The sequence below is a fragment of the Patiria miniata genome, unplaced genomic scaffold, assembly GCF_015706575.1.
Source record: "Patiria miniata isolate m_02_andy unplaced genomic scaffold, ASM1570657v1 HiC_scaffold_22, whole genome shotgun sequence".
Lineage (NCBI taxonomy): Eukaryota > Metazoa > Echinodermata > Asteroidea > Valvatida > Asterinidae > Patiria > Patiria miniata.
The window spans coordinates 10877288-10890553 of record NW_024037061.1 but is presented as its reverse complement, the minus strand read 5'-3'; the positions used below and the strand labels follow the sequence as shown (position 1 = coordinate 10890553).

Genomic DNA, 13266 nt, shown 5'->3' with positions numbered 1-13266 from the left:
GGCTTAAAGTTGGTTGGCCTATACACCTTTTTTTTCCCTTCTATATTTTGATATTCGTTTCCGAACGAAATTGAAAGGAATTATTATAATGTCCCATACCAAATACATTTCCTTGTTTGTTTTGCCGTGGTTTATCTGGCGTGCTCCAGTTCAGAAATCGCGCACACTATTCAGAACGACTTAGGATGGTCCCGCTCTTAATTCAAAAGTTGAACATAATTAATTGATTACTTGTTGTGGGCCTCTTATTTTCGTGCGATGTCTCATTGTAAAGCTCTTTACTAATGTAATGCTAGGAAATTATCAATTCAATTTGAATTTTTTTTTTGAAGGTGCCACACCCCAAAAAGCACGTATACACCAACTTTAAAACATTAGGATATGTTTAATCACAACTGAATTATTCATCAAAGCATAATGGTATATTTAGGGCCTAATTGCTATGATTTTTTTTTATTTCATTACAGCTCCATGCATGTCTATATATACTCCAACTAGTGCCAAAAAATAAAGAGTTTATCTCGCTCTCAATTTAATATGGCCGACTCGTGAGTAAAGTCTATTTGAATAGGTTTTGTTTTCAAAGATCATCAGTTCCGCCATGCGGTCGATGCGTGCCATGGGCTTTGTTGCCAGCAGTTTTTTTTAAGGGGGGGGGGGAGGGGCAGATCCAGGATTGTTTGCAAAAAACAATCATTGGCCGTGGAATAATCCAATAATCGTGGCATGCACATCATATCACGATTGGGGGCGCTGTTAAAAAAAAATAACGCCACACGCAATGTCACGAGATCAACAACGCATAGTACATGCGCACGTGATAGCAATGCATGACCTTGTCAAGGCTGGTACCGTTGTACTTTGTGCAGCATTCCTTAGTAATATGGTGAATGGTATTCTTGTTGAACACGGAAAAACATGGCGGTGAAAGCAGTGTTGGTTTTGATTCTGGCTGTGGTGGCAACCAGTGTGGCTCAGAAGAAATGTTGTTTCCCTGATCAGTTTGAGACATTAGATGGTGAGTCCTGGCGTCTGCCTTTATTGGAGGAAAGGAACACAAACTTTCCTTCCAAAAGTTCCAAGATGCTGCTCCATGGCCTCATGCTCAAGGAGCTGAGGCGCATGGAGGATGGGCAATGGGAGGAGAAATTACCATGGGCTGGCATGGAGCATATTCCTCCATGGAAATTGGAATTAACTTAAGTTAAGTTAATTCCAATTTACAGCCTCTTCAATACAGTATTGTGAGCCACGGTCACATGTGATCTGTGCTAAATTTCCTGAAAATTGTGTTCCCAAATTTGAAATGTCGGCTGTATCTTAAAATTAGTTAAATAGACATCTAGTTTTTCTACAATTTCAAAACTGTTTGAGGGCAAAGTTGGAGAAGGTTTAATTGTCCAAATATGGAGCTGCAAATGCCAGTATAAACTAGATCATTTATGTAACTTTTCCTGATTATTCGCATCTAGGTTCCATTGAAAAACAAAACAGACTAGATTTCAAATTTGGACAACATGGACATGGTCATGGACCGGCCTAGCCCCATAAATGTGGCCTATTTACTGGACTGCCTCCGTAAACGTAGGCCACACATCCACATGTACAATAATCGTGTCGACTTTGCCAAATTTTGATTTTCACATTTAGGCTTAGTTTGTAGGTTTTTTTGCTTTAGAAGCATACTCACCCTCTTTATAGGCTAATCAGAAAGTGCTGCCTTTTTCAGATGTATATTTTTCGTGAAATTTCCAGATTCATTTTTACACGTTTGCGTATCAAAATTTCAAAATGAAATTTCACAAAAATTAGACATCTGAAAAAGGCAGCACTTTCTGACTAGCCTATAAAGAGGGTGAGTATGCTTCTAAAGCAAAAAAATCCTACAAACTAAGCCTAAATGTGAAAATCAAAATTTGGCAAAGTCGACACGATTTTTGTACATGTGGATGTGTGGCCTATGTTTACGGAGGCAGTCCAGTAAATAGGCCACATTTATGGGGCTAGGACCGGCCTAGTCCGAGTAACTTGGACCCAACTTATCGCCTTTTTTAACATTTGGATATGGTCTGGCGATAGTGGGGTCCAAGCTAATACCGCGACCTGGACAACATCATCCTGTCACTGTCCCAAAAACCAACATTTTCCAACAAAAAACATCAGATTTCACCTTCAAAACGGCCTCCAAATTACTAGATATGCCACCTGAGGTACAAGTAGACATCGATAATTAAGATGGTTGTATTGAAGTTTACTTACGATCCGGAAAAAAAGTGAAATTTTCCGTTCATATCGGAGAGCTCCCCTTGCGATCTTGAACACGTTAAATTTCCGATCGTGTTTAATGTTTGAACGACGCGATTTCTTCTACATGCCCAGCGTACATTCGATGGTCCCCGTATCCCGAGTGCGATTCCGTTACCGAGCGCGCGCGATGCATCGATTATGATAATGAGTCACGTTTGTAAACACATACATGTGCATTTCGAACTGTAAAAGGGAATCGGGAACCAGCTTGAACTGGTACCCGCCATAAAAGCTGCGCTAGTTCCCGACTCCCTATTATCGTTTGAAATGCACATGTAATTTACAAACGTGATCCAGTCTACTCATTATCATAATCGATGGTATTTGACCTCAGTTACTGATTGGATGAGATAAACATTTCCGAAAAGTGAAGAAAAGACAGTTTGCCTATGGTACATGCATTGTTTGGAAGAAATCAATAATATAGAAAGTGGTTTAAAAAGGTTTACACATGTGCTGTTGTTTTTGTTGTTAATTTCACGATATTAGTTAAATACTGGAAGAATTATCCATGGAACCTTGATGTGAGAATCATGTCTCGAGTGCTGATTTAGGGATTTTGTACATGAGAGGCTGCAATTCAAAATATGAAATGTCAACTTTTGATGGGACTTAAAGGGAAAATACATGTATAACATTTGCAAATATCAAAAAACAAAACTACCAAATTATCCTGACAAACTTAATGAATGACAGTCTAAAGCATCCGGTAAAATGTTGGCAGCTGGTGCGCTGTCATTTTCAAGAAAAGTGGTATTTTTGTATTGATTTCCAATGCAGAATTCCAATGCAGCCAGCAAAATTCTACCAAATTTTCATCGGGCAAAGACAAGGCCCTCAGTATTTCACCAACCAATTTTGAAGTCTCAATTTAATTTTTAAAGAAGACTTTTCTTCCATATTTTGCACATCAGAGGAAAGTCATGTGATTTCAAATTTGAAGCTAAAGAAAGACTAGACTGGTACATGTCCCACCATGGTCCAATCATGCCAACTGTTTAAAAAGACAGACCTCTTCATTAGTCTGGTGGCTGGCTATGGAGAAATATGTAGAAATAAAGACTAGTACCAGACATGCCGGATGTTTCCTTGGCACAGTTGATTGATGCAGTACTGAAGGGTTGTTGGACTGGTTGTTTCAGATGCCAGTCTATTTTCTTGTTTTGCATGTTTTCAATAGCTTCAGTTTTGGGATGCTCATACGCAGTATTGACAGTCCTAAATTTTTGGACTAAGATTCACTCTGTTTTCTCAAAACTTTATCTACAGAGCTGAAATTTCGGAAAGATTTCCATATAAGAAGTTCACTAATTTTCCTCTGTATTGACTAACAAGCCCCCAGATAGCAATTTCATGTCATCAAAGTCAATTTGAGCAGTGAGAAAATACAAACATTTTCTTAGAAAACACTTAGAATTTTTCAGTCCACTCTCATAGGGTTTGTACACAGGGTGTTGAGTGAACTTACCGGCTTCTTAAGATTTTGTTAATTGTGTTGCTTCCAAAAGCAAACTAAAAATGCACAAATGCAATGATACTATCATTAACTTATTAGTCATTCGCTGTTTCATCTCCGTAATTTTCAGGCCAGGTGGTTGGCACATTATCGCAAGGCTCATTTGTGGCCATCATCGAATCCGTCCAGCTGGCCTTTGACTACATGAACCAGAGAGCTGGCCAGATCGCCTTAATTCAGGATGGATCGATGGTCTACGAGTACCATATCATTGTGGACTACTCTAAGGTGAAGTTGCTTACCTAGTACCTACATGTACTTATTTGAAAAATAAATCATGATTTCCAGAAAGAGAAGAGAGATTTCTGTACATAAAAATCGATGCTAGATTCTAAACAATTGTCAGAAATAAATTAGTTACGATGACAAGTTTAGTCTAGGGGCTAGACGTTGTTATGGTTTGATACACCATAACCCGCTGCCGTGATAACCAGCCACGAGAGGGCGCTATCACGACCAACCACGGACTTGTCAGTAGCAACATCTAGGACATTTTCTAAAATCCCCCCCCCCCCTGAAAAATGGGGGAAACTAGGGCGCATGCGCGACTTCTGCTGGCAATAATGTCCATTTTCTGTCCCACGTATACACACAACAAAAGAGCTGGCCAGTGAAGTTTCACAAAAGTCTTGCTGCAACTTTTATACAACTGGAAGAAATTTGAGAGTTTGCTTTGGACCTTCTATGAATTTTTTTGAATCGTGTGCTGCATATTAGACCAAACAGGTGCGCGCGCATTACACATCCAATAGGAATTGGCATGGACGTTGTTCCGATGGGTTTGTGGGTGATATTGGTTGGTCGTGATAGTGCCCTCTCACTGAGAGTCTCAGGTCATCGCGGCGGCAGGTTATCGCGTATCATACCATAACAACGTCTAGACCCTAGACTATCACAAGTTTTGATTAGTACATCAGATATCCTCTTGAGCAGAGATGTTAAGAGGTTGGGAGACCACTAGCATGGTGCTCGATCAGTGAAGCACTGTTTCAGTATTCTGCCGGCTGATGGTTGAATTAATCCTGCAGTCAATTTTGTGTGTTCACCCCAATATTGATTTAAAATTCAAAGTTATGTTGATGAGAACTCTACTTACTCTATGTTAGACATGTTAGACATGGGGTTAACCTCCATATCTCCTACGCTGTAAACACCCATTGGCACATTCTTTGCAGTGTGCACTGGAACTTTCAAGCGAATTCAAGGTTTATGTTATTTTGTAATGCTGGCTTTACTCCACCTGTCTCCAAGGGTGGGTCCAGAACCAAATCTTAGAGGAGGGAGGGAGGTGGGGGGGGGGGGGGGCAATTGACCAGATGCCGCAAATTAAAAAAAAGGGGCTGGGGTGAGGGGGGGGGGGGGGAGCTGAACACCATTAGATTCTTGAATCTTGGGGTGCTCCAATTGCCGGATCACGATCAGATGGGAACGCAAAAGGTGGATCTGATCCGGCAATTTGACCTGTTAACATCCGCCCGGTGCACGAGTGGCGCGAAAATGTTGCGGTCTCATGAACGAAGAAACACGTTTTCAGGCGTGTAGCTCATGTGAACATTTCCAGCGTATACAACATGCACAATAAACAACCGCTGAAGTACGGGCTAGCACCGCGCATGCAAAAGCGCACGTGGTATCCTAAAACTACACTATAGGCCTTACTTTTGTTACGTGTTCGTCCATTACTAAACCTTTTTCATTCCTGAAATTTTACTTATTTTTCCATCCATAAATGACTCTGAGTCCGCACTCACCAAAAGACTTCACTTTGGCACAGAATCATTGAAAAGCTTACGAGTATGCGATGAGAATAGTGCCGATAACGCGGTACGTACGGAGGTGACAAATCTGAAGTATTGATTATAGAAAATTGGAAAATGATGTCGTAGTACATCATGTGACCGTTTCTAACCAATGAGAAGCTTCAGAACCAGGGAATCCCTTATCGATGCATTGGTTTCTGCCGTGATGTCACACGTGAGCGGCTCTGTTGGATTTCACCTTTTAATTTATGCACGCACGGATCCTCTACGGATCCGTGATTTATGTTGGTGAATTCGCGTAATTTTTGTCTGTGAATTCTGATAGTGCTGTTTGAAAACTGACCCATCCTGGCCTAGCATGCAACCATGCAACAATGGCACTCCCACAGAGCGCGCGTAATTCCGAACTCGGTGACCTTTCGGACCCAACATTTCCGTACGAAAAGGTGGATCAAGCATAAGTGGGAACGCGACTTGCGGTTTCGTTGCGGTAAGATAACGATCACACCAAAATGCCGGATCTTGATCTACCTTTTTCCAATTCAAGTGGGAACGCGGTGTATGTGTGAGTACAGCGCAGGCCAGGTATGCTCGGAATTTTCTGGGTAGCGCTGCCGAAATTCCCAGGACTTGGTCTGGTTGATCTTATTGATGGAGACATCTATCACTGTGGTGGCTTTACCGGGCTTGTCAAAGAACAGCGGTACTATTAGGGGAATAAAATCCTCTTATCCAGCCTTGGACCAGGACTAATAATAACTTGAGCTTGTGAATTTTCACTTGATTTTTTTGTGTGTGCTTGACTTTCAGCAAGTGGAATACATCATCAACACTCAGATCAAGACATGCCAAATGCTCCCCCTCCCTGCAGGAACTAACATGTCCCACTGTATTCCAGGTGAGTTTCAGAAGATTGGAAACGTGGACCTGGGTGAGCGTTCCTCATCATTTCTGATAAATTAATTTCACTTTTGCTGAATACGTATTTCTAAAGATGCATTGCATTTGCGGCAGCCATCTTTCACATGTATGTTTTTTCTTTGGTGTTAATTTTCAACTCTGTATACCCAAGTCTACCCTTGCATATACATGTACCTGTTGAGCAAAAGAACTCTCCTCAAATGTGGCTGCAGTAAAAGTAAAAAGTAAAGTCTGTCACGAGCCAATGTGGCTCAACAGGCCAGCATTTATCTCCGGCTTTGGTAGCATGAAAGCGAGAATATTTCTGTTCCACCTGGATGGGATGGTAGTCCATCGCAGGTTACTCCCCAGCTAATGCCGGTACCCATTTGTACTCCTGGGTGGAGAGAGGCAAGTGAGGATGAGGTGGCTTGCCCAAGGACACAACATATGGACAACAGCTGGATTCGAACCACTGACTTTCTGATCATGAATCTCAAACCCTAACCACTTGGCCACACTTCCCCAAATGGCTACAGTGCTAACAATCAATTCGGGCGATTCACAGTGCAGTGTGCCTTCAAGAGTTTGCCACGGAAAGTTCATTTTTCCCAGTGTATTGTGGGAGATGGTCGACAAATTCGCAGCGCGGGACATTTGAAATTGTTAGTTTTTCCATCAGTAGTTTTGTAAGTGTATGATTCGAGTATCTGTTTGCCCTTTTCTTTTCTTTTTATCAATATCATGTTTTTTGGAAGGCGGCAGAACGCCATGATTCAATCTATAACAAATTATCTCAAGTTGTCCACTGACGCTCATTAAAATGGGCCATGTTTTGTCGACTGTAATCTTGAAAAGTGGACTCTCCATGGCAAACTCTTGGTGGCGCACTGCATTGTGAATCGCCCGAATTGCAGTGAAAAGTGAATGTGTAACGTCAGGGTTATTTTTGGCCGAATAACACCCGTCTTGAAAGACAAAATATTTCAAGCACATTTTAAAATTAAGTCAAACACTCCGATTCCCTGCAACAAAGTGATATTTGTTATGATTACAGGTCGTAGCAAGCAGCCAAGTTCAAGTACAACACAGACTAGATCTGTTGGGTGCTCTGTTGGGTGTAGTGTCCCTCCTCTGCCCAATTCTCGAATTGGTCGAGAAAAGAACAAATCAGTCATTTTGTCAATGCTTTACTCTGGTTTTTGTTCTTGGTTTCCTAGATGATGCAGATTACGTCAGCACATATTACCTCGGGGACTACCTGATGATGGCAGACTCCTTCTCTTATGCCGTGAAGGAGGGAGCATTGGAAGGCACGGCCATTTTCTCTGTCTCCAAGGGTGACTGCATCCCCACCAGCGTCACGTTCATGGGTGCACAGCAAGGAAGTACGTCAACTTCTTCTTTGGATGCTTTCTACCTTTTTTTGTGACTTAATATTTTCTTTTATAATTTCAAGCAGTCTACACCTTTTATACATACCAGGGCCAGTTTTATAGTGCTGCTAAGCACACAATTTTCTGCTAACAGAGCCTTCGTCTTTTTCATGGAGAGTGTAAGCAGTAAGCACATTAAAAGTACGCCTAACCCCAGACAAAAAATTTGCTTAAATTAGTGATGTAACAATAGAAATCTCCATGCGCGTGCAACCGTTAGCACATCCAAGTAATGAAATAGAATTTGGATGAAATAAGTGAGCACGATATTCTGTTATAGTTAGCACAACTTTTCTGCTTGCTCTTAACCCTAACCTGCCCAATTCTTCAAAATACTCTTTGCAAAATGGAGGATTTTGCAGAATTGAGGCTATATGGCAAAAATGTGAGGCTGATTTTGAAGGATACACTTTGTCAAGGTCTTGGGTGGGAGCTTGTGTTGTTTATGCTCAGCTGTGCATACATTTAGGCCTACAATATAGATTACACTTGAAATCCTCTGCACTGCTCCAGGATGTCACTGGCTCTGCCTCAACATATTGACAGTGATTGCTGGAGGATTTTGTAGGATTGAGGAAGTGGTCACCCCTCCAAGGACCACATTCAGGGAATAAAAGAGGATTTGCAGGATGGAGGCTGTATGCAATTTATGGAGGCAGTTTGAATATTTTGCAAGATTGAGGTTGCATCTTGGCCAAAATGCCTCTAGAGGGAGTTAGGGTTAAGCTGCTTTATGAAAGAGGGCCCAGTCTTTTACTGATGTTATATTCTTTAACTGTTTCAGTCAGTTTGACCCCTTTCACACTACAACATGAGGTTATACCTAGGGTTGACGGCAAACCTGTGTTAACCCCAAGTTTAAGGGTTAAAGATAGCGTTTAGGAGCTGCAATCTGTAATCTGACTTGCAAATGACTTGTAATTGACTGCCTATATTGGCTTGTGATTAACTTTCGAATGAAGCGCGAGTTATGTGGGATTGACTTATGATTGACTTAACAGGGCTGTGTATCGGAACCGGGTTCCTAAATACCCGACCGTTGATGTCAGGAACTGGATTATGGGATTCGGGTACCCGCAACCAAATTTATAAATTACTTGCTAACTTCTCCGTCAATGAAAAAAAAACAAGGTTTTGCATGTCGTTTGTGGAGAATTTTCAAAATGAAAGCCAGGCCACATGGGAAAACAAATCATATTGCATGTTTATAACCCCCATTAAACATGTTAAAGTTGCAGTTTACACCGTAAAGCTATAAAGCTTACTGATACACACTTGTATCTTGCTGTGTTAACACACGGAAGTGGTAGTATTATCTTGTGGACTTTTATGAACAATTTCAACAGCAATTTCCAAGATTTGAATTTTGGGGTTGGGTTCTTTAACGGGTACCCGGGTACCCGTGCATCATGCAATCGGGTACCCAGATACTACCGGGACCTGTAAATGCACACCCTGAGATTGGCTTGGCATTGACTTGGCATTGACTTGTGATTGACTTTCGACTGAATTGTGATTGACTTGCGATTGAATTGTGATTGAATTGTGATTGACTTGCGATTGAATTGTGATTGACTTGTGATTGACTTGCGATTGACTTGTGATTGACTTGCGATTGAATTGTGATTGAATTGTGATTGACTTGCGATTGAATTGTGTTTGACTTGCGATTGAATTGTGATTGACGTGTGATTGACTTGTAATTGACTTGCCAAAGACTTGTGATAGACTTGCGATCGGCTTGTGATAGACTTGAGAATGGTTTGTGACTTGGCTTTCTATTGATGAACCTTTGATTGACTTGATGATCTCAGCTTATTCTTTCCCCTCTCTGTCCCCCTTGGTCTGTCCAGCACCAGTCCTGGAGGTCGCTGGCTTTGTCAACTACACCTATGGAATCCAAAACCCTGCCAAGTACTTCACCATTCCTGACTACTGCTCTCAGGTGAGACTCACTTACGTTGTATTTCATCCCTCCAGCAGGGCGGATTGGGGGGGGGGGGGGGGGGGGGGGGGGCGGACGGACAGTAGCTAACTACTCCTCCCCCCCCCCCCCCCTTGACAAACCAATATTTAGTTATTTATATAACTTGGGAAAAACATTCCTTAAGTACCCTGAATGTCATCACTCAATATTGCAAATCCTGACTTTTTCTTCAGGCCTTTGGTCTTTATTGTATGCATCGCCCAATCTTCCCCCACCCCATGAAATAATCATGGACTTCAGCACCCCAGCCACCACCCTCGGGGAATCCTGGATTTACCCCTTTTTCAGATTCAATAATCATGCATGAATAACACCCAGATAGAGTCACACCAAGCCTAACATTTCACAAGTTTTCAGGGTTCAAATTTAATAGCAGTAGCCCGCTAGCCAAATGCTAGTCAAAACAGCGGCGGGCTAGTCAAACTATTCCTTAAGTAGCCCGGCTGGCGAGTCAACAATTATTGGGCTACGGCAACACTGAAAGGAAGAAATAAATCTTTCAGTTCAGAAAGCAAACCTGTATCAAAGAAAAAAATTGCGGGCTAGTGAAAATGCCCGCGGGCTAGTTAAGAGTCTGTTGCAGTTGCCCAACTGGCTAGAGAAAAAAAAAGTTAAGGTCCAACCCTGCAAGACTTACCTCTTGGGTTGACATTTTTTTTCAAGTGGAATTGTCCTTAATGACAAGTTTTAATTGTTTCCTGACAAGTGAGGAGGCTGTTGCTTTAGGAACACACTCAACAGTTAAAAGGGATTTTGCACCCACAGTGTACAATGTATGTGTAACTCTCAGAAAACATTTGTGCATAAGTTTGCTCAGTGGCTGGATGTCATGTACTAATCAGCAAAAGTACATCCCCTGAAAAAAAGGAGATCATTATAGCAAACATTTGATGTTGAAGCTGCTGAAATACTGAAGTTACTGCCTAAGATGACATCATTTTTGCGCATAAACATGATAAATGTGGAAATGTGTAGCAGCCAAACTCTACATAGGCTCCAAAAACTGCAAAGCCCCTGAAATGCCCATTAACATGATAAATGGCAGTATGAAAAAAAGACAATTCTATTGAATGGATTCAGAACGGCTATTCACAGGAATTCTGGCATGGGTGGCTAGTGCTTAAAGCGCTTGCTTCTCACCACTGTGGTCCGGGTTTGATTCCCAGCTCGGACCACATGTGAGTAGAGTTGTGCGTTGGTTCTCTCCTGTGCCACGAGGGTTTTCTCCGGGCTCTCTGGTTTTCCTCCCTTTGAAAAAAATCAAACACTTTTGATCTCTGGCTGTGCTCTGTGGTCATACATGGGTCCTATGGCGGCAGCCTATATGGCACCTTTAAATGCCTTCAATTCGACCACCTTGTAGCCGCGTCCTTCGCAATTCAGCTTCTCAGCTGCGAGTGTAAAGATGATTAGCCTCCCAAGTTTTTATTGTCATACTCAATGGGTCTGATTTAACTCATTAATTGGCGATTCTGGGTAATCCTGTACGATAGCACTGCCTGACTCGCTTCACCCATCTTCCATCCACTGTCAGTCAGTCAGTCAGTTTATGAGTCAGTAATTGAGTCAGTGAGTCAGCAAGGTACACAGCGGGCACTAGGAAGGTCCTCTGGGACCGGGAGATAAAGTACATGGACCTTTAATGTAAATTTTGTTCCTTGTATGTACATGGCCCTTTAATGTAAATTTTGTTCCTTGTATGTACATGGCTCTTTAATGTAATTTTTTTTCTTTGTGTCAGGTTGTGTGTACGTGTCCCTTTAATGTAAATTTTGTTCCTTGTGTGTTTTTTCAGCAGGCGTCCAGTCCAGAACCCAGGCAGTACAACTCGTTCATCCACCGATTCTTTTGAACGTGAAGGAGCAAGTTACGTTCATTCCCCCCCCCCCCCCCCCCCCCCCCCCCCGAAAGCCTGATTTTAAGAAACCGAGAATGGGCAGTTTAACAAGCGAATATTTTGGAGTTTATAAAACCATCCATCTCCCATCCGTCTCCTATTTGTATATTTTGCACTTTTACCTACAGTGGGATTTGTAGTATAGTACATGTATAGGCCAAATGCAGTTGTGATTGTCTTGATTTTTCGACAATGAATTTGTTAACTTTTCCACTTTGCAAATATTGCAAACATTGCAGAGAAAAAGAGTCTTACCTCAGTCATGACTACATGTAGGTTTGTTTTGAAAATCTCACATACACCCAATATTTGTAATCATAGCATATTTGGTGATACAGTAATTTTGTGCATGTACATCAGACTATCTGTAATTGAGGGTTTAAAAAAAAAATGATTTTCATATACTATAAAACATTGTTGGTATTTTGTATCAGTAACTTTTAAAGTGTCTTTTTGGTATGTGATTGGATATATACTCAAGTTTTCAAAGGAATCTAAACATCACGTTTTAAAAGTATTGGACACCATCTGCAAAAAAATCTGGAGCTTTTTGAGAAAATTCAAGGAACAACGTTATAAAACTGAAGCAGGTAATTAAAAAATTAACCCGTCTAAAATTTAGCTCATTAGATATCGCACTTTTTGTGACAATTTCGAAAACGCATCTTCATTTCTCTAAAAGCAAAGCATAGGTTTCCATTGTCAGTGATGTGGTTTGGTCCTAACCATCGCAAGAAAATGATGGTAATTTTTTTTTTTTTTCCAAAATTACAGCATGCCAAGTATTTCACAGGAGGCTTGATCCTATTATTTATTACAACCAAGTTAGATATTTCATGATATTTTGACAGTTTCACTTTTGACCGTTTGCAAGTGGTGTTCACTACCTTTAATGTAGCAATATTGCAAATCTCACTCAAGTACTAATTTGTACCCTTTTTTTTTTAAACAATACAGCATATAACGAATAAAAAAGACATCTTGATAAAATATTTGTAACAACGAATTTAATTTTGAGAAAAAGTTTGCTCTAAGTAACGACAGGGTTTGTCCCAAATACCTTGTGAAATTGCTCTGCTGGATTGCATCATGGCAGTTTTGCAGTTGGTCGTGGGACACTTCCGATAAGCAACTAGTCACGAGACCAAAAGCATTGTGCATATGATGATGTTTTTTCTTCAAAATTTATGGAAGCCACAGAGTTGCAACTTCCTCGGGTTAGGCCAAAAAAAAAAGTCTCCAGTTTCTGGTATGCGCGCGCGTCGCCGTAGCCATGCGCGTCGGCAAAATGAAAAAGTTTTTTTTTCAATGAAAGATGATGTCTCAAAACCGCCAAACTCACTGGTTGGACTGGAATCCTGCTGCTGCACAATTTTAACGTGTTTTTAGATGGGGTTATGATCGAGAATAAGCTTTATGTGGCCTCTCTGGACTCCCATATATTTGCACTAAGTTTAGTCGGG

At 41.3% G+C, this 13266-nt stretch overlaps 1 protein-coding gene across 2 annotated transcripts; it reads left to right on the top strand.

The window, feature by feature from the left end:
* Positions 1-883: 883 nt before the first annotated feature.
* LOC119730573 (development-specific protein LVN1.2-like) lies at positions 884-12793 on the top strand. Of its 2 annotated transcripts, none has more exons than XM_038203553.1 (6): positions 884-1018; positions 3894-4051; positions 6394-6481; positions 7704-7871; positions 9773-9864; positions 11705-12793. In XM_038203553.1, exons 1-6 carry the CDS (start codon positions 919-921, stop codon positions 11756-11758), a joined length of 660 nt encoding a protein of 219 aa, XP_038059481.1. In that variant the 5' UTR covers positions 884-918; the 3' UTR covers positions 11759-12793. The 2 variants fall into 2 exon arrangements, with proteins under 2 accessions (XP_038059481.1, XP_038059480.1); XM_038203552.1 differs by having other exon boundaries at positions 919-1018; positions 11702-12793.
* Positions 12794-13266: the final 473 nt, after the last annotated feature.

What these genes read in the sequence shown, in the direction of transcription:
- LOC119730573 (XM_038203552.1), top strand. Translation starts at nt 919, where the DNA reads ATGGCGGTGAAAGCAGTGTTGGTTTTGATTCTGGCTGTGGTGGCAACC. An exon ending in CATGTCCCACTGTATTCCAG is followed by an intron (nt 6,482 to 7,703) that starts GTGAGTTTCAGA and finishes TTGGTTTCCTAG; the next exon opens with ATGATGCAGATTACGTCAGC. An exon ending in CATGGGTGCACAGCAAGGAA is followed by an intron (nt 7,872 to 9,772) that starts GTACGTCAACTT and finishes TGGTCTGTCCAG; the next exon opens with CACCAGTCCTGGAGGTCGCT.